The sequence below is a fragment of the Mytilus edulis genome, chromosome 12 (genome assembly GCF_963676685.1).
Source record: "Mytilus edulis chromosome 12, xbMytEdul2.2, whole genome shotgun sequence".
NCBI classification, from domain to species: domain Eukaryota; kingdom Metazoa; phylum Mollusca; class Bivalvia; order Mytilida; family Mytilidae; genus Mytilus; species Mytilus edulis.
The window spans coordinates 34,901,101-34,918,769 of NC_092355.1; the positions used below are offsets into that span (position 1 = coordinate 34,901,101).

At 34.4% G+C, this 17,669-nt stretch overlaps 3 protein-coding genes across 3 annotated transcripts; 2 read left to right on the forward strand and 1 right to left on the reverse strand.

Moving 5' to 3' along the window:
• The first annotated feature begins 497 nt into the window (after positions 1–497).
• LOC139497587 (RNA-binding protein 6-like) lies at positions 498–2,000 on the forward strand. Its single transcript, XM_071285819.1, has 2 exons — positions 498–556; positions 1,463–2,000. The coding sequence occupies exons 1-2, from the start codon at positions 498–500 to the stop codon at positions 1,998–2,000; spliced, it is 597 nt and encodes a 198-aa protein (XP_071141920.1).
• Positions 2,001–5,323: 3,323 nt separating this feature from the next.
• LOC139498322 (teneurin-3-like) lies at positions 5,324–8,453 on the forward strand. The gene is made up of 3 exons (XM_071286692.1): positions 5,324–5,464; positions 7,540–7,665; positions 8,227–8,453. Exons 1-3 carry the CDS (start codon positions 5,431–5,433, stop codon positions 8,343–8,345), a joined length of 279 nt encoding a protein of 92 aa, XP_071142793.1. The 5' UTR covers positions 5,324–5,430; the 3' UTR covers positions 8,346–8,453.
• Positions 8,454–10,416: 1,963 nt separating this feature from the next.
• LOC139498323 (uncharacterized) lies at positions 10,417–15,655 on the reverse strand. Its single transcript, XM_071286693.1, has 3 exons — positions 15,540–15,655; positions 13,905–15,003; positions 10,417–12,606 (listed from the first exon to the last, which is right to left on the reverse strand). The coding sequence occupies exons 2-3, from the start codon at positions 14,804–14,806 to the stop codon at positions 11,568–11,570; spliced, it is 1,941 nt and encodes a 646-aa protein (XP_071142794.1). The 5' UTR covers positions 14,807–15,003; positions 15,540–15,655; the 3' UTR covers positions 10,417–11,567.
• Between the last annotated feature and the right edge of the window lie 2,014 nt (positions 15,656–17,669).

Genomic DNA, 17,669 nt, shown 5'->3' on the forward strand with positions numbered 1-17,669 from the left:
TAATAGTTTACTTTTTATAAATTGTTACTTGTATGTCTCATTGGCACTCATGCCACATTTTCCTATATCTATTAACCCCGCCACATGGCTGCCACAGGTTGGGAGCTAGTGATTCAGTGTTTGTTGTTCGTTTGGTGTCTACCAATATTGTTTTTGTTTTATAGTGATAGCTTAAATGCGTTTGTTGATTTTCCCGAGTCAAAATTAAAGGTAACAGTAAATCGGTGCCGTACAGCGAGTTAAATGTCCTTCTTTACATCATTGTCCATGAAGTAGATATAGGAAGATGTGGTATGAGTGTCAGTGAGACAACTCTCCATCCAAATAAAAATTGTTAATATAAACCCAATACGAGGTCTATTTTAGTACTCAGCTATCCAAAAATGAATTTTATTGCACACTAGCTCTCATATTTGAAAAATCCACAGGAGTCAAAATGCGAAACTACACACCTAACTTTGAAGTGCTACCTGAGGTGGAGGGAGTAAGTTTCCATCATGCTGTGGGAGGAGGGAGTAATTTTCCGTGATGCTGACGTAGGAGGAAGTAAGTTTCCGTAAGGTAACGAAGGAGGGAGAAATTTTCCGTAATGCTGGCGGAGGAGGGAGTAAGTTTCCGTAAGGCCGGTGTAGGAGGGGATCAGTTTGCACAGTACGGACGGAGAGGGAGTAAGTTTTCTTAGTACGGACAGAGAGGGAGTAAGTTTCCTTAGTACGGACGGAGAGGGAATAAGTTTCCGTAGTGCGGACAGTGAGGGAGTAAGTTTCCTTAGTGCAGACGGAGGGGGAGTAAGTTTCCTTAGTACGGACGGAGAGGGAATAAGTTTCCGTAGTGCGGACAGAGAGGGAGTAAGTTTCCGTAGTGCAGACGGAGAGGGAGTAAGTTTCCGTAGTACGGACGGAGAGGGAGTAAGTTTCCGTAGTACAGACAGAGAGGGAGTAAGTTTCCGTAGTGCAGACGGAGAGGGAGTAAGTTTCCGTAGTACGGACGGAGAGGGAGTAAGTTTCCGTAGTACAGACAGAGAGGGAGTAAGTTTCCGTAGTGCAGACGGAGAGGGAGTATAAGTTTCCGTAGTGCAGACAGAGAGGGAGTAAGTTTCCGTAGTGCAGACGGAGAAGGAGTAAGTTTTCTTAGTACGAACGGAGACGGAGTAAGTTTCCGTACTGCAGACAGAGAGGGAATAAGTTGCCGTCGTGCAGACGGAGAGCAAGTAAGTTTTCGTAGTACGGACGGAGAGGGAATAAGTTTCCGTAGTGCAGACGGAGAGGGAGTAAGTTTCCGTATTATGGACAGAGAGTGAGTAAGTTTCCGTAGTACGGATGGAAAGGGAGTGAGTTTCCGTAGTGCAGACGGAAAGGGAGTAAGTTTCCGTAGTATGTACAGAGAGGGAGTAAGTTTCCGCATTGCAGATGGAGAGGGAGTAAGTTTTCTTAGTACGGACGGAGAGGTAGTGTTTCCGTAGTACGGACGGAGAGGGAGTAAGTTTCCGTAGTGCAGACAGAGATGGAGTAAGTTTCCGTAGTGCAGACGGAGAGGGAGTAAGTTTTCTTAGTACGGACGGAGAGGTAGTAAGTTTCCGTAGTACGGACGGAGCGGGAGTAAGTTTCCGTAGTGCATACAGAGAGGGAGTAAGTTTCCGTAGTACGGACGGAGAGGGAGTAAGTTTCCGTAGTGCAGACAGAGAGGGAGTAAGTTTCCGTAGTGCAGACGGAGAGGTAGTAAGTTTCCGTAGTGCAGACGGAGAGGGAGTAAGTTTCCGTAGTGCAGACAGAGAGGGAGTTAGTTCCCGTAGTACGGATGGAGAGGGAGTAAGTTTCCGTAGTGCAGACAGAGAGGGAGTAAGTTTCCTTAGTGCAGACAGAGAGGAAGTAAGTTTCCGTAGTACGGACGGAAAGAGAATAAATTTTCGTAGTACTTACGGAGAGGGAGAGAGTTTCCGTAGTGCTGACGGAGAGGAGAGAGTTTCCTTAGTGCGGACGGAGAGGAGAGAGTTTCCGTAGTACGGACGGAGAGGGAGCAAGTTTCTGTAGTACTGACGGAGAGGTATAAATAATCTTTAGTTTAATTAAATTTTTAAGATTACAAATATTAAAAATGAGGACATAACGAGTTTAAACACAGTTTACCTTTCAATCAATTTGGTTCCGAGTTATTGTCGAAAATGTTACCAATGTTTTATTCTGCAGCGAATACAATAAAAAAGAGATACAAACTATACCAAAGGAATAATCAAACTCATAACTTTAAAGTAGAAAAAGAACCGATAACGTGGCATAGCAAACACTAACACATATATAAACTTACAGCAGATTTCAGTGAGTATGTAGCTAATTGTAATATCTTTGGTTAGCTTTCTTGTTAGCTGAACCGTGAAGTCATTGATAGGTAAGGTATACTACCCTTCTTTTAAAGTAGCTTAGTCCTACAGAGAGATAGATTGGTTATCTGTTGGGCTAGTCTACTATTAAAGGAGGGTAGTTTACCTAACCTAACAATGACTTCACGGTTCAGCTAGCAAGCAAGCTAACCAAAGATATTACATTTAGCTACATACTCACTGAAATCTGCTGTAATACTAACATATAACTTTATGAATGATTGTAAATGTGAAATCACTTTTTCGACTTCATGAGGTAAACAGAATAGTAGAAAGTTGTGAAACGTCTTCGTAAATAGACTGATAACCTATAGATAGTTGACTTTAATCAAAACGTGGTTCGGTGTCATTTACAAATCTCGAATAACGTATTTGAACATGGTTCATGATAGATACACATTTAGCGGGGGAAGTATTTGACACTTATTTTGGACAAAATGGCAAATTGAGGCCTTTTTGTTTTTTTGGGTCATACGATTCCAAAAGTGTAAATGGTGAAGTCACAAAGTAAAAACAGAAGAAATAATAAAAAAACCACATCCCGAAAGAAGGTTACAGTACTATATATCATACCCCAAAAAAAAAGTCAATCATACAATTCTGAGATCGGGTTGTTGGGTTGTTGACACATTCCCCATTTCCATTCTAAATTTTAAATAATTTGAAGCAAGTAAAAAACAACGCTACCATAAGCGGCTATATATAAGAATAATGAAACTCGGGTGCTCTGATGGATAAATAGTTAATCTTTAAAAAAACAAATCAAGATGAAAGTACATTTATTGTGTTAAAATTTAATTTAAGATGAAATGTAAGCTGTGTCTCGAATGTTAAGATTATGCGGTATGAATTTTGCTCATTGCTGAAGGCCGATATTTTTATATATTACAAAATAAAATTATCCGAACGGGATGAGGTGGGAGTTACTTTGTTCACAGAGTATAATTGAAACATGAGTTGTGTAAAATCAATCTCGAGACAAAATCTTATAAGGAGATATGGCATTTTTCTCCATCAGACAACAGTAACCGTATTGCCTTCAACAATGAACAGAATCTATATACATTATAATAACCTTTGAAAGGCCCCATGACAAAATGTGAAACAATTAATACGGACAAATCCAACTTTATGATTTATATAAAAAAAAAAAGGCAACAGAGCCGACGATGAGCATTGAATAGCAGATTCTTCGGAAACTACATGCTTCTTGTGTTCACTTTATGTTTCAAAAGAGGTGCGAAAGGTACCAGAGGGACAGTCAAACCCATAGATTGAAAATAAACTAACAACATCATGGTTAAAAAAGAAAGAGTCAAACAGACAAATAGTAGTACACAAGACACAGCATAGAAAGCTAAAGACTAAGCAACACGAACCCCATCAAAAACTTGGTGTGATCTCAGGTGCTCTAGAAGGGGTAAGCAGATCCTGCTCCACAATTGCCACCTGTCGGGTCGCTCATTTTATTATAAACCCGGTAAATATTCTAATTCAGAAGGTCAAATTCGTGAAAAGGGAACGGGATTGTTGTTACGCCATAATGAACATAATCCGATCTCATCTGTGAAACGGATATTCCATAACGGTCAAAAAATGGAAAACAACACGTTTTATAATTTATTGCGTCCGAAGCGCTTTTCTGGATTTACCTTCATCAGGAACGCTCAAAGCCAAACATTTGAAATCCGAAGATGTATAAGTACCGAAAATCGTTGAAGAGCTTTATGTCAAAAATACCTAAAATAAATAGCCAAATTCATCTAAAGCCAACTTTGCCTGAGGGAGTTGAAACCTTAGTTTCATAATAATTTCAAAATTTATAAACAGACAATTTTAGTAAAGTTTGTTAAATCATGTCAGTACCGAAGCACTGACTACTGAGCTGATGATACCCTCGGGGACTGATAGTCCACCAGCAGAGGTATCGACCCAGTGATGTAAAAAATGGAAAACAACACGTTTTATAATTTATTGCGTCCGAAGCGCTTTTCTGGATTTACCTTCATCAGGAACGCTCAAAGCCAAACATTTGAAATCCGATGATGTATAAGTACCGAAAATCGTTGAAGAGCTTTATGTCAAAAATACCTAAAATAAATAGCCAAATTCATCTAAAGCCAACTTTGCCTGAGGGAGTTGAAACCTTAGTTTCATAATAATTTCAAAATTTATAAACAGACAATTTTAGTAAAGTTTGTTAAATCATGTCAGTACCGAAGCACTGACTACTGAGCTGATGATACCCTCGGGGACTGATAGTCCACCAGCAGAGGTATCGACCCAGTGATGTAAAAAATGGAAAACAACACGTTTTATAATTTATTGCGTCCGAAGCGCTTTTCTGGATTTACCTTCATCAGGAACGCTCAAAGCCAAACATTTGAAATCCGAAGATGTATAAGTACCGAAAATCGTTGAAGAGCTTTATGTCAAAAATACCTAAAATAAATAGCCAAATTCATCTAAAGCCAACTTTGCCTGAGGGAGTTGAAACCTTAGTTTCATAATAATTTCAAAATTTATAAACAGACAATTTTAGTAAAGTTTGTTAAATCATGTCAGTACCGAAGCACTGACTACTCGTGATGGCGTCCGTAAACTTTACGGAACGATAATTGGAAAACAATAGTTTTTTACCATCTTAGTTAAATTTATTTGCTAAATCCCTAGACTTATTTTGTGCCTGCTGTCCTTGTATCATAGATATAGTATAGGTGCACCACAACGGCGACCTTTACAACTGTGATACCAAAAATAGGTTACAAACATGGAGATTGTCATGATTTGTTTGAACATGTTGAAGACATGTCATGATTTTAAATTATTTAAAAAAAATAATTTAAGAGACAATACTTAATTCTGAATTATATAAAAACATTTTCATCCCTTTTTTCTACCATTCTTACTCACAAAGACCAAGTTTTGATCTTAATACGTTTTTCTTTTGTGTATTTCAAGACACAAATTCTCCTGTGCCGTACCCCCGCTATCTTACATATATAAAACCGTTTGATCTAGATTTTCATTATTCACTTTGAGAATCTGTAGAAATGAAGGTCGCAATTGTATTACTGTGCTTCGTCGGTAAGTAGTGTCTTTCTCGTTGTTCTTATATACTTACTACTGTCTGTGGATTCATTATTATTCGTTGGATACCAATTTTCGCGGATTTCGTGGGTATAACCAAACCACGAAATTAAATGTTCAACGAATGACCAATTTTCGATAGGCTTGCGTGTATGCAGATTTCAGCTAAACCACGAAAATAAATCATCCACGAACATGCAAGTTTTCCATTATCCACGAAAATTGATACCCACGAAAATAAACGAATACTTACTAATACAAATGGTAAATACTATAGTTTGACTGTTGATATGTCATTACAGCGTCTTGTAACTTTTGGGATACTCATCGGTTCGCTAATTTATACATTGTAGCTGGAAGTAAGACTTAACAACACGACAAGACAACAATATTTCTGTTGTTTTTTATGCAAATGAATTCTCTGAAGATTAATTTTGGTAATGGTTGCCCAAGGACTTAACTTATACCTTTACCTTTTTTTCTGAACATGATGCTGGAAGTTTTCTTTGATGTACAGCAACCGATATTAGAGCATAGAACAGCATTGTTTTATAGCAGGAGTTAGGTACTTTCGGGCATCCTTCACTATTTGTAAGCATTGTTTTCTACGGTCTAACATTTATTATTATTTTTTGATTGATATCTATTTTAATCGCAATTATAGAGTTAGGAACTTTTTCAACATACGGACTATTATGGCGATTAACCTAGATACGCATAACATTAATTCACTACGTTTCCTGACCGGCATTTTAAGAGTGCCAAATTGATACGTCTAATCATTACTTATCTGCAATTGACCTTGTTGTACACCTTCATACAATACCTATGTAACGAAAAAAATAAATAAATGAAATTCTATTTTAATTTTTTTTCCATATTGCTTTATACTAAATATGAATTCAAAGAATATTCATGAAAAAAATATTAAGTTAAAAAAAAATTACTAAATTTTTTGTACAAGAGAGTGTAGGCGAAGTTTCTTTTATCATCGAAACAACAATTACTGATAAGGCACTTAAAAAAACCTTATAGCTGGTACTATCCAATTTTCAACTGCATGTCTTTCTTTAGTTGTAATTCATTCAGCAATTCTATTTCGCTGCACAATTCGGCCGATTCCGTACTGGTAGAAGGAGAGTAGCGGTTATAATAAATGAGTTAGTAACACCATGTGCACTATTTAAGAGTTTGAAAGTGTTTTAAAGTTAAGGAAATATATTAAGTGCATGATAACTTGATAAAATTCATTATTCTGAAGAAGTCAATATATGCATACAGTGTGCAAACAAATTTTATTGAATTTAGCACGGGGGGGGGGGGGGGGGGTAACTTCGATATTTTTTTGGTAGGGGTGTGCCATTTTTGCCTCAAAAAACGTACCCATTTTAATATAACATTCACTGAAATTCAGTACCTATAGTTATATAAATATTTAAGAAAGAATGACCTATACTTATATACAATATTTAAAATATGACGTCAAAACGTTATTGAAGATCAAATCAGGAGACAAGATGGCGGCGATTATTACACAATCCGGGTCGTCGTTATCACAATGTATTTTCACTTCGCATTATCAGATAAGAAATTTCATGGAGTACACATGTTTGCGTGAACCAACAGATATATTCATGCGAAGTGAAAATACATTGTGATAACGACGACCCGGATTGTGTAATAATCGCCGCCATCTTGTTTACATTGGTTACGAAAAGAAATTTGGTCAACGTCGTCTATCGAAAATTAAACGTCAAGAACAGCTACCAGAAGTCATGTCGACCAATCATCTCAACGCATTCCCTTATATATGCAATTAATTTAAGAAATATTTCCGTTTCGATTACAGCAGCTATGTATGACTGCACGTCCTATTCGTGACAATGTTAAAATAATGCTATGAGTAACTAACAAAAAGCTTGATATAACTCTTAATTTCTTGGTTTCAACGTACAAATGTAATTATAAAATTCCGCGTTACAAACAAAATGTGAAGTTCGGTCAAAGCTTATACAACCCGATAAAATTATAACAAGATGTGTTCAAATCCTAATTACGTTTTTTCTTTTCAGTGGCTGTTTATTCTGAAACATGCTTTAGAACCTCAGACTGTACCACAACAAAATGCTCGGACACTTCACACAGAGTAATCTGTGCACTTGGCCATTGCACATGCAGCACAGGAACCACTGGACATAGTAAATATAAACAGCTAAGGGATCAACCATTTGATATCAAAAGTGGATGGGGGTTATGTCTTTTTAATCTGAGTCAGAAATTTTATGCACAACACACAAACATTGTTTTAGTTTAAGAATGGGAAAGGAAAAGTGCGAACTCCCAATAAATCAATCAATTTATTAAACATAACATAAAGATCAGTTCCTAACTGACGAATTAGGAAAACGAAAAAATAGTTATGACAAAACTAGTATTTATTTCCGAAATTCCTTCTTTCTTCTGGTACCGTAATCAAGGTTTTTTTTTATTCCTGTCCATCACAAGTCACTTTGTTAGGAAATCAATGTCTGTTTAATCGTTTTTTTATATATATCTTTTTAAATTATCTACTAGTTTGCAATGAAAGGGACACTAGCTGTCAAATTCCTGGTTACTTTTTTTTTTTTTTTGTATTTTCATATTTTATTTATAATAATGTATAAAACATTTATTTAATGATAAAATGTCTAAAATAAACAATTTACAGGTCATGGACTCGATAGGGATAACTCAATGCATGTTTTTTTTTCTGTCTTTAGCTTGCTCATCTGGTGGTGAATGCAGGGACGAACATTGCAGATTCGGCCAGAGATCTCACTGTGTTGACGGACATTGTCACTGCACACTCCAGGACCTGATCGGAGGAATTGGTCGTTGAGCTGGTGGGGACGGCTTCCATATTGTTTGGTTTTGTTATCAACATGAAAGTGTTAAAATCAAAATAAACATTGAAATTATAGCATTATACCAATAAAAAGTCAGTCAACATTACAAGTATTTATATTTTTGACAGTAATGGACAAATAAAGTTTGAGGTATTTTGAGGTATTTTATTTTCAAAGTTACTAAAAAGAAAACCCTTCAATATAAAAATAAGGAGATGTGATATGATAGCCAATTAGACAATTATCTTTCCACGGTCAACGTATTTTACTGTCCCTTTGGTATCTTTGAGTTTCGCCCCTCTTTTACAACCCTATGAAATTACGAAAAGATGCATTCAATATTTATAATTACATATTTTAGCTACGATAATGAAAACACGATTTCTATCAAGTTTTTCTTTCATTTACCTGTGCACGTATGGAAGCTCGTGTCATCATGAATTTTACATGTCATTTTGAAATAATTACATTAGATGTATGTTTCATTATTACATGTATACGTTATTTTGATTGGTTAACAGCAATCTCGCGTCATTCTTCATTTCAAATTTCAAAATAATTACATTAGATGTGTGTTTCATTATTCTGATTGGCTACACTGCAATCTCGTGTTATTCAACTTAATCAACTTCATTACAAAATAAAATTCACCATTCATGATGACACGAGGTCCCACAATAAAGTGCACAGGTACATTAAATACAAAATTGATAAAAACCGTGTTTTCTTGATCCTAGTTAAAAAATGTAATTATAAGTATCGAATGCTCCTTTTTGTAACTTCACAGTCAGGGTCGTAAAAACGTTGGCCGTGCACACATTTTTAGAATGAAGCGCATCCGCGCTTCATACAAAATGTACTTCGGTCAATGCTTTTACACCCCAATGAAGTTACAAAGAGAAGCATTCAATTCTTAAATGAATAGCACATATTGTAACATACATGATGCCACACGTTGCAACAATAAAGTGCACAAGTCATATAAGTATTGAATTTATGGAATAATAATTAAAGTCATATGAAACCAGTGAGTGGTGAAAAATAATGTTTATCCAATTCTTTAAACCAATGCATGTATATATCATAAACTTGGAACTCTGTGCACAATTTTGTCATTTTTTACGCAAATGTATCGTTTACTAGTAATCGTCATTTTTCTCTCTCTGTCTGTTATGATTTAAAAAATTATGACTGCTCATTAAACGCCGTGTTTTAAAGCCGAAGTTTACCGATTGTCACGTTATCACAAAAAGCATGGATATTGAGCACGTGTTTAACATGTACAATCAGATAATTGTTTATTTTGATGACAGACCCATGCGTACTGCGATCACCGGATTTTTACGAGGAGGGTTACGCTCAGGTCACTATGCATACGGAAAATATGTCAGCGAATTGCTTCCTGAAAGCAAGCAATTAAAAATAAGTAAACTTCTTCTAAATGTGGACAAATTAAAGAATTTTCCTCAGAAAAAGTATATGTACATAAGTTGTATAATGAAAACTATCCATTGAGTTATAAAAAAAACTCTAAACTGCCTGCATGTTCATTATTATACGTTATTTTGATTTGCTTACATGCAGCGATCTCGCGATATTCTGAAATTAACCTTCAATTAAGAATTGAATGCTTCTTTAAGTAATTTCATAGTGTTGTAAAAGCGTTGACCGTTCGTAAATTTTTAGAATGAAGCGAGGAACAAATGGACTTGTCTTTGGTCAACGAAGTTAGCAAAATTGGCCATTCCCGTTAAAGGGAAGACGATGCCGAATGGGCAACCACAAATCGTAAAGCAACGAAAGAAACATAAAACAATTACCAAAGTATAAGAAAAAACGAACAGTTGACACGACTAAGGGTTGAGAAACACGAAGGCACTTATTCGCTCCAGAGATGTATTTACATTTCCTGCTCTTATACCCCGATATGTTGCGCATGTATCTACTTCCACATTTACTATAAACATACTTATAAGTGATATAAAAAAAAGTTATCTTATTTTTAATATTTTATTTTGTTAACTATATATCACATCCATTTGAAAAATATAATGTTAACCACTCACACAAAATGTATACGACTATTTTTTAAGTACAACTGAACACAAAAAATGCATAACTATAAATGTATATAACTATTTATCTGAATAAAAAAAAGGGCTATTCAAAAGCTACTGGTATTCAAAATCAAATTTATATTGAATCAAAGAGCTGAAAGCTTTGAGAAAAAAAATGACGCAACTGTCTCTAATATATATTCAAAATCAAATTCATATTGAAAAACTACTAAAATAAAACTAATATGGGATGCTTATTATCATATTCCTCTTTTGGCGTAATAAATCACAAATACAATTCATACATTTGGTATGTTGATTCAAATGTTACTAAAAAGTAAAATCACAAAAATACTGAACTCAGAGGAAAATCGATTCGGAAAGTCCATAATCACATGGCAAAATCAAATAACAAAACGCATCAAAAACGAATGGACAAGAACTGTCATATTCCTGACTTGGTAAAAGGCATTTTCAAATGTAGAAAATGGTGGATTGAACCTGGTAATGTGTTCATAGATCTGCAGATTGAAGTCTTCAATTCTTTATTTCGGAGGCCATTTTTCTCTAAAAAAAATTTTTATCTACTATTATCAACTTTTTTGATCACCCCATTCAGAATAGTCTGGTAAAGACTGAAAGAGGGAAATTAGAATATGTATTTTTTTCTTTTTTTTTTTTTTTTAAATTTCGAAACACAGAGGAAAACACAATCTCGATGTAAAAAAATACAAAACCAAAACAACAACACAAAGATTGGTCAATGACGTTTTGTCGCTCATGTTGTGTTATTCTTCAAACGGATAAAAAATATTGTACATCATTGACTCTGAGGATGGAGTTACGATGAAAAGCTAAATGGTGATAATTATAATTAATATAAGGTTCTTTTAAGGCATCAATCTCTAAGACGAGTATAGTATACTAGACAAAAACTTGATTTTAAAAGATTAATATCTATTTTCGTTGAAAGCTATTTGTGCAACACATCAGTGCTGAAAATTTTAATTAACATAAGGTTTTCAAGGCACCAATCTTTAAGACGGAGTATTATATACAAGACAAAAACTTGATTTAAAAGATTAAAATTTATTTCCGTTGAAACGCTGTTTATGCTATTTTTCATTACTAAAACCATGAAAAAATCTTTTTCAAATCCTACAAATTCTGATTTTCACCTGTGAAAAGGAAAATTAAGAGATAGGGCTGCGCAAATATTTGGTGCATAAATGACATAAATGATTTGCTATCATCGCATACAAGAACATAACGTACTTGTATGACCAACAAAAAGAAATATAAAAGCAACAACAAGACGATTAAAAGAGACAAAAAACCTAAACAGCAATCAACACATTTACTAGAATCTCTAGGCTTTGGAGGGGGTGGGGGAGGCGGGGGAGTTTTTGGTTGAGTTGTTACTACTTCAGGATGAACTTTCGGGTTGCATGTTAAAAATTGACCACATGTGCACTCGCAGTTCTCCTGTTTTGATGAATCTAAAGTGTTCGGGAAGCATCGACATATGCAACATCCTAAGGACTTTTGACAAGCTAGGAATTTCTTGCACATACATGTACACACTTCCTTGCTATCAAAATATGACGGAAAGCATCGTAGAATACAACATCCGCATGGACGTTCACACTTCATGCAGGCACCACACGTACATTCCCACCAATCAGAAATTGGAGGGGTTTGATATTCCGGAAAGCATCGGAAAGTGAAACATTTACATGGCAGTTTACACGACAAGCATTCTCGACATCGGCACGTCAAAACATCAGTCTTAGGGGACTTTAAATGAGTTGGGAAACACCTAAATGTACAACATTTACATGGCATTTCGCACGCGAGACAATCAAAACACTTACATGTCCAAATGTCGGATTTTGGTGGTTCAAGATGTGACGGAAAGCAGCGAAGTATACAACAACGACAATTTCCTTCGCAGCGCATACATTTACCACACAAACATTCACATGCATCCTCTAATGGAGTTGGTAAATGTTTTGGAAAGCACCTTAAAACACAACATTTGCAGAACTGTTCGCAAGACATGCATTTACGACATGTACAATCACATGCTTTGGTGTCTGGCTCTTCAAATCTGGAAGGAAAACATCGCAAGATGCAACATTTACATGACTGCATACATTTCCATTTCACTTTTTCGCCAGGTTTTTCGCCATGTTTACTGAAAACACAAAAAAAATGTTTTTACACTGGAAAAATTAATTAGATTGGTAAAGATTGACATTTTTTTTAAATGATTTTCAGGTCTTTTAAGGTGGCCATAACAATTATTGTATGTTCTTTAATTGCATAAATTCTATTGTTTTGACCAAAACATGTTTGATTTATTTCTAGATTTCTTTTCTTTGTCTCATGTAACGTAAGTCAGTACGAAACACGATTGACATAAACGGAAAGCTGATTAATGAAGGTCGGGATAGGGTATTTCATTTCTTAGTATTTATTTGTTTTTTTTCGCTTTTTTTCTCTTTTCTGTATTTTCTTGTCCAATTTGGGTCAGTTTGATTTTGTTCTTTATGCATGTGTTCCTACTATTTAAACATACCCGTCGAATGAGGACGTTAAAACAATATTCAGCGGTTGTCGTTTGTTGATGTGGCTTATAAGTGTTTCTCGTTTCTCGTTTTTTATTTAGATGAAACCGTTGGTTTCCCTGTTGAATGGTTTTACACTAGTCATTTTACGGATCTTTATAGCTTGCAGTTAGGTGTGAGTCAAAGTTCAAGGTTGAAGGCTGTACTTTGACCTATAACGTTTTACTTTTCCAAATATCTATTTGATTCTAGAGTTGTCTTATTGGCCCTCATACAACATGTTCTTATATCTATGTATGAACAAAAGCTTATTATATAATAGACTTAATCTGTCATCTTGGAATTTCTGAATTTTACTTTTACAACATTTATTGATTTTGATTTTTTAAGCGCCAAATTGCAAAAAGTAACACTTGTGGATGGCTACTTGTTGACACTAAAGACGTATTTTTGTTATAAGTAGGGCTGTACCTTTCACTTGCAAAATATATCTTTCAAATTAAGGGTTATTTTTCAATCTCGATTCCAAGTAAACTTAGAAGAGGAGCATTACGTATCGTACTTTGTAAGTCTACACCCACCCAATACCTTTTTGGCCGGAGACAAGTCATTGACTATACTTGAAAAGTAACGTTATAATTATTCGAATCTCCTTAAAATAATTAGACCGATATTTTGATACTTACGTGTAAGTGCAGTCAATGCATACCAATATTTTAGTTTTACAGCAAAATGCATTGAGTGTGTAGATAAGTCCTACAGGTAACAAATCTATATTTCTGTCGGACTAGACTACACCGAAAGGAGTGTAGTATACCTAACCCAATAATGACTTCAATGTCCAGCAAGCAAGCTAATTAAAGATAAGACATTTGCCTACACACTCAATGTATATTGCTGTAATAATAAAATTCACAATACTTACGTTTTCTTTGATCCACATAGTATACAATAGATACAGACGAAGGGTATAGCAATTGGAAAGATGACAAGTAAAATGATTATTCCAACTATTCTGCAACAATTATTATCTTCCTTGATAGCAAATTGCACCTTCCTCCGCCGGTTTGTTGTTAGATGGGACGAACAGAGTTTTAAGCTGGTAAAGAATCTCCAAAATATTCTCACATAAGAAATGATTCCATTTGTTGCAATAAAAATTTCAGGGCCATTTACGTCACAATCCAGAGTGCAGACGTGATAAAATCCCATTATCAAAAATATCTGCTGTATTTCGATAAAAAATAGAAATACAAATGTTTCCACGAATTCATGTACAAGTCGTTTTTCTTTATCGACGCCTTTAAATTCATAAAACAATTGATACATGATATTGAATATCTGCAATACGGACAAAGCAGTTCCAACAATAGCAAATACAAGGAAAATAAGTTGAAGTGTCTCTCCTTGGCCTTGACATTCATGAGTAAAAACACTCTCTGTAAAAGTTGACCGTCTTTGTAAAACAATTGAGTAATTTCCTCTCTTGTTCATTTCAAAATACTCAACCCAGTCAAATGTTATGTCCGAAACAGCGAGCACGATGGATATAAAATATTTTATCAGATTGAATATCTGTCTTCTCTCAAGACGAGGCTTGTTTACGTCAACATCATCGTCTCTGTCATTACAATCATCCGCCATTAATATTATGTCTCTGTTTTCTTTTGGTGAGTTAGGCGTGACGTGACGTCGCGTAATAGATGTACTATTTTCCGTCTGCATAGAAGATAGTGTATCACCATTCATGTCTTTGTCTTTGGTAGTAGAACTTTCCTGTTCACTATTTGTTTTTATGGTCTCTTCGTTAGCATTAGATTCTACCATACTTTTCAGCAACCTATACAAGCAAGGCTGTACTTTACCAACTTAATTTGTTACTTCGTTTTTTTTTCTCAAGAGAATTGAAATATGCAAGGTTCAAATTCCGAATTTTGACTTAAAAGCTGTCTTTTTTTATTACATGTGAATACGGAAATACTCAGATTCTAGGATATTCCTTCTACTGAAAGTTAGTTTGACACCTAAAATAAAAAAAGGTAGAAGAATATTTCAGCTGAAGTAACTTTGTCACAAACCAATGAAATCAATAAAACAATTATCGTGTATCAAAAAACAAACTTTTAAAGATATAAACAAGAGTGCTGTGTTAAACTAGGAAGTAAGGAAAACCAGGACTAGTAATGTATCATATCTAAATTAAAGTTTAACAAGAGAGTACTTCAAAGGTCGTAAACAGTAATATTAATCTGAACAGTTTTTATTTTAACCAGAGCTAAATTGCTCATCAAGAAAAATGATGTTTAAAACTCCAAACTAACTAACGATTATAAAAAAAACAATTTATTAACTGATATAAACATTGATTTTAGACTGTTAGAATAGACTACCAGAAAGATTTATTAACATAAAATAACTTTAACAAACGTTGTGCATGTATGCAACAAAATTTGACTTAAACTTCAATGACATAACAAAACCTTGATGTAAAATTTTAATTCTTTTTAGAAGTGAATGCAGTTTGAATTGGGAAAAACAATGTAATAATTATCAAACTCACCTCTGAAATGTTTTAATACAGCAGATGCCTAAAAATCAGCAAAATAGACTCCTCACAATTTCTTACCAAGCAATACTCATTACTATTTTATGTTGTGTCAAATAATTACAATCGGCCCCTGATAATGGTTAATAATTCACGACCAGCAGACAAGAGATAAATATCATTTTAAATGTATTTTTCGTAGCAACATGCATTTGATGTAGCAAATGGGCGTTTTATTTAACATAAAACGATATATCAATTAGTATTTAAATTTGATCTTAAATTGTATTTAAATATTTTGGAGGACAAATGTGGTCTTGACCTGATTATGTATATAGATTATCTGGAAGAAGTATTTTTTTAGAAGTTTACCAATAATACTGACGGAAATTTAAAACGCAACAGTTAATAATTCCTTGTTATTTAAGAATATGCAATGTGAAATAAATGTATACACATAAATTACAACCATGATTACTTATAATTGTCTTAAAAAGATTTCGAAAGTTGAATTAATTACGTCATTTGTATTATTCATAACCATTTGGTAAGCAATGAAAGGTTTCCCCTTATCGATGGAGGTGTCACCGTCGAGGGGGTCTCATTGGGGGGTTCCGATCCCGGATCCCGCTTACTGTTTTGTCAGATTCCCGTATCCCGCTTACACTATGTACGTAAGCAATTCTAATTTTTTTGTCATTTCCCGGGTCCCGCAAGACCTCATTTCCCGTTTTCACGACACAATAATTTGACTTTCACGTTTCACGCTTACGAAAAATCGACAATCCCGCGTCACGCTTAGACCCCAATGAGACCCACCGTCGAAGGCAATGACTGTCTGTAAAAGTCAATCAGTTCAGTTTTTAGTTCTGTTTTATACCTTCTTATTTGCCTCTGTCCAACCCGTTATAGTTTGTTATGACAATAATGAGGTTTATAAGTTAGGGCTTATGCTAAGCGTTATCAAATTTATCATTGCAAATCTCGTCAGATTGTACTGTTCTCTAAGGACAGCACGAGGAGTTTCTGTTGTAAATCTAGATAGCAACAGCACATTCGCGTATTCCTGCTTGTAATATTGATGTTGCCTGATTTGGATTTTCATTGCTCAGTCTCTGCAATAAGAAACATTATTTTACTCATTTAAGTGTGAGTATGAATTGAATGAATTGTTTCATTAAACAGTTAAGAAAAAAAGATATGTATGGGTTCAAATATCGTGACCTGAAAAATACAGTAAATCAATCACCTCCGGTAAGTCCTATATAGATTTTATTCTAAGAAAAAAAAAAGGTATGGTAAGCATGCATAGTAGTTGTATGGGGTTTAATAATCAATTTTTACCACAAATCACCAAACAGTGTGTTTTTGAAGTCCGTCAGTATACTTACTTGATTTACACTTGTCTTTATAAATAAATGTTCGTATACTATAACATTGTCTATATAATTAAATGTCCGTATAGTTTACTATAACATCTTTAAATTTGATAACATTCATGTAAGAAACAAAACAGAAGACAATTGTATCACTCAATTTTTAACTTGATTGCACTCAGAAAATCTGTGTATGGTTTTCAGAAAATCTAATGTGCGGCGTACACTTGTACTACATGTAATCAGTTCAATCTATACATACCAACAAGTTGAACAGAAGATAAGATGTTATTTATCAAGTGTCGGCAATTTAATTTTGTTTGTAGTTTAGAAGTCTTAATGTTTTGTCATTATATCATGTTTTCTTTGGACGACCTTATGCAATATTTTATATTCACACTAGTCTTGTAGTAAAGGAGGTAAAAGTTTATATAACTTTTTATAGGAAAATAACTGATCATGTATTTAGTTAGTTAAACGTATAAGAAAGTTTGCTACTCAGTTTCAAAATAAATATCTTTCCATAACACTGGTATATATTGATAGGGGATAAATTAAGGAATCAAAAAAGCAAAAAAAATGTAGAGGTCAATGTGCTTGTTTTCGAGCTATTAGCCATTGAAATTTTGGCGGGAAAATGTTCTCTCTATATTTATAGCTTTATCAATGACATGTTAAAGTTCTCAAAAACTATATAAAAAAAATAAAAAAAATATAAAACTTTTACAAATGGCTTATAATTATTATACATGTAAAAGATTTATAAAAA

Excerpts from the sequence above, each read along its gene's own strand:
- LOC139498322 (XM_071286692.1), top strand. The coding sequence starts at position 5,431 with ATGAAGGTCGCAATTGTATTACTGTGCTTCGTCG. Across the intron at positions 5,465-7,539 it reads TGTATTACTGTGCTTCGTCG|TGGCTGTTTATTCTGAAACA; the intron begins GTAAGTAGTGTC and ends TTTTCTTTTCAG. Across the intron at positions 7,666-8,226 it reads CACAGGAACCACTGGACATA|CTTGCTCATCTGGTGGTGAA; the intron begins GTAAATATAAAC and ends TTCTGTCTTTAG.
- LOC139497587 (XM_071285819.1), top strand. The coding sequence starts at position 498 with ATGCTGTGGGAGGAGGGAGTAATTTTCCGTGATGCTGACGTAGGAGGA. Across the intron at positions 557-1,462 it reads GTAGGAGGAAGTAAGTTTCC|TACGGACGGAGAGGGAGTAA; the intron begins GTAAGGTAACGA and ends GTGTTTCCGTAG.
- LOC139498323 (XM_071286693.1), bottom strand. The coding sequence starts at position 14,806 with ATGGTAGAATCTAATGCTAACGAAGAGACCATAAAAACAAATAGTGAA. Across the intron at positions 12,607-13,904 it reads CTATGTGGATCAAAGAAAAC|TAAACATGGCGAAAAACCTG; the intron begins GTAAGTATTGTG and ends TTGTGTTTTCAG.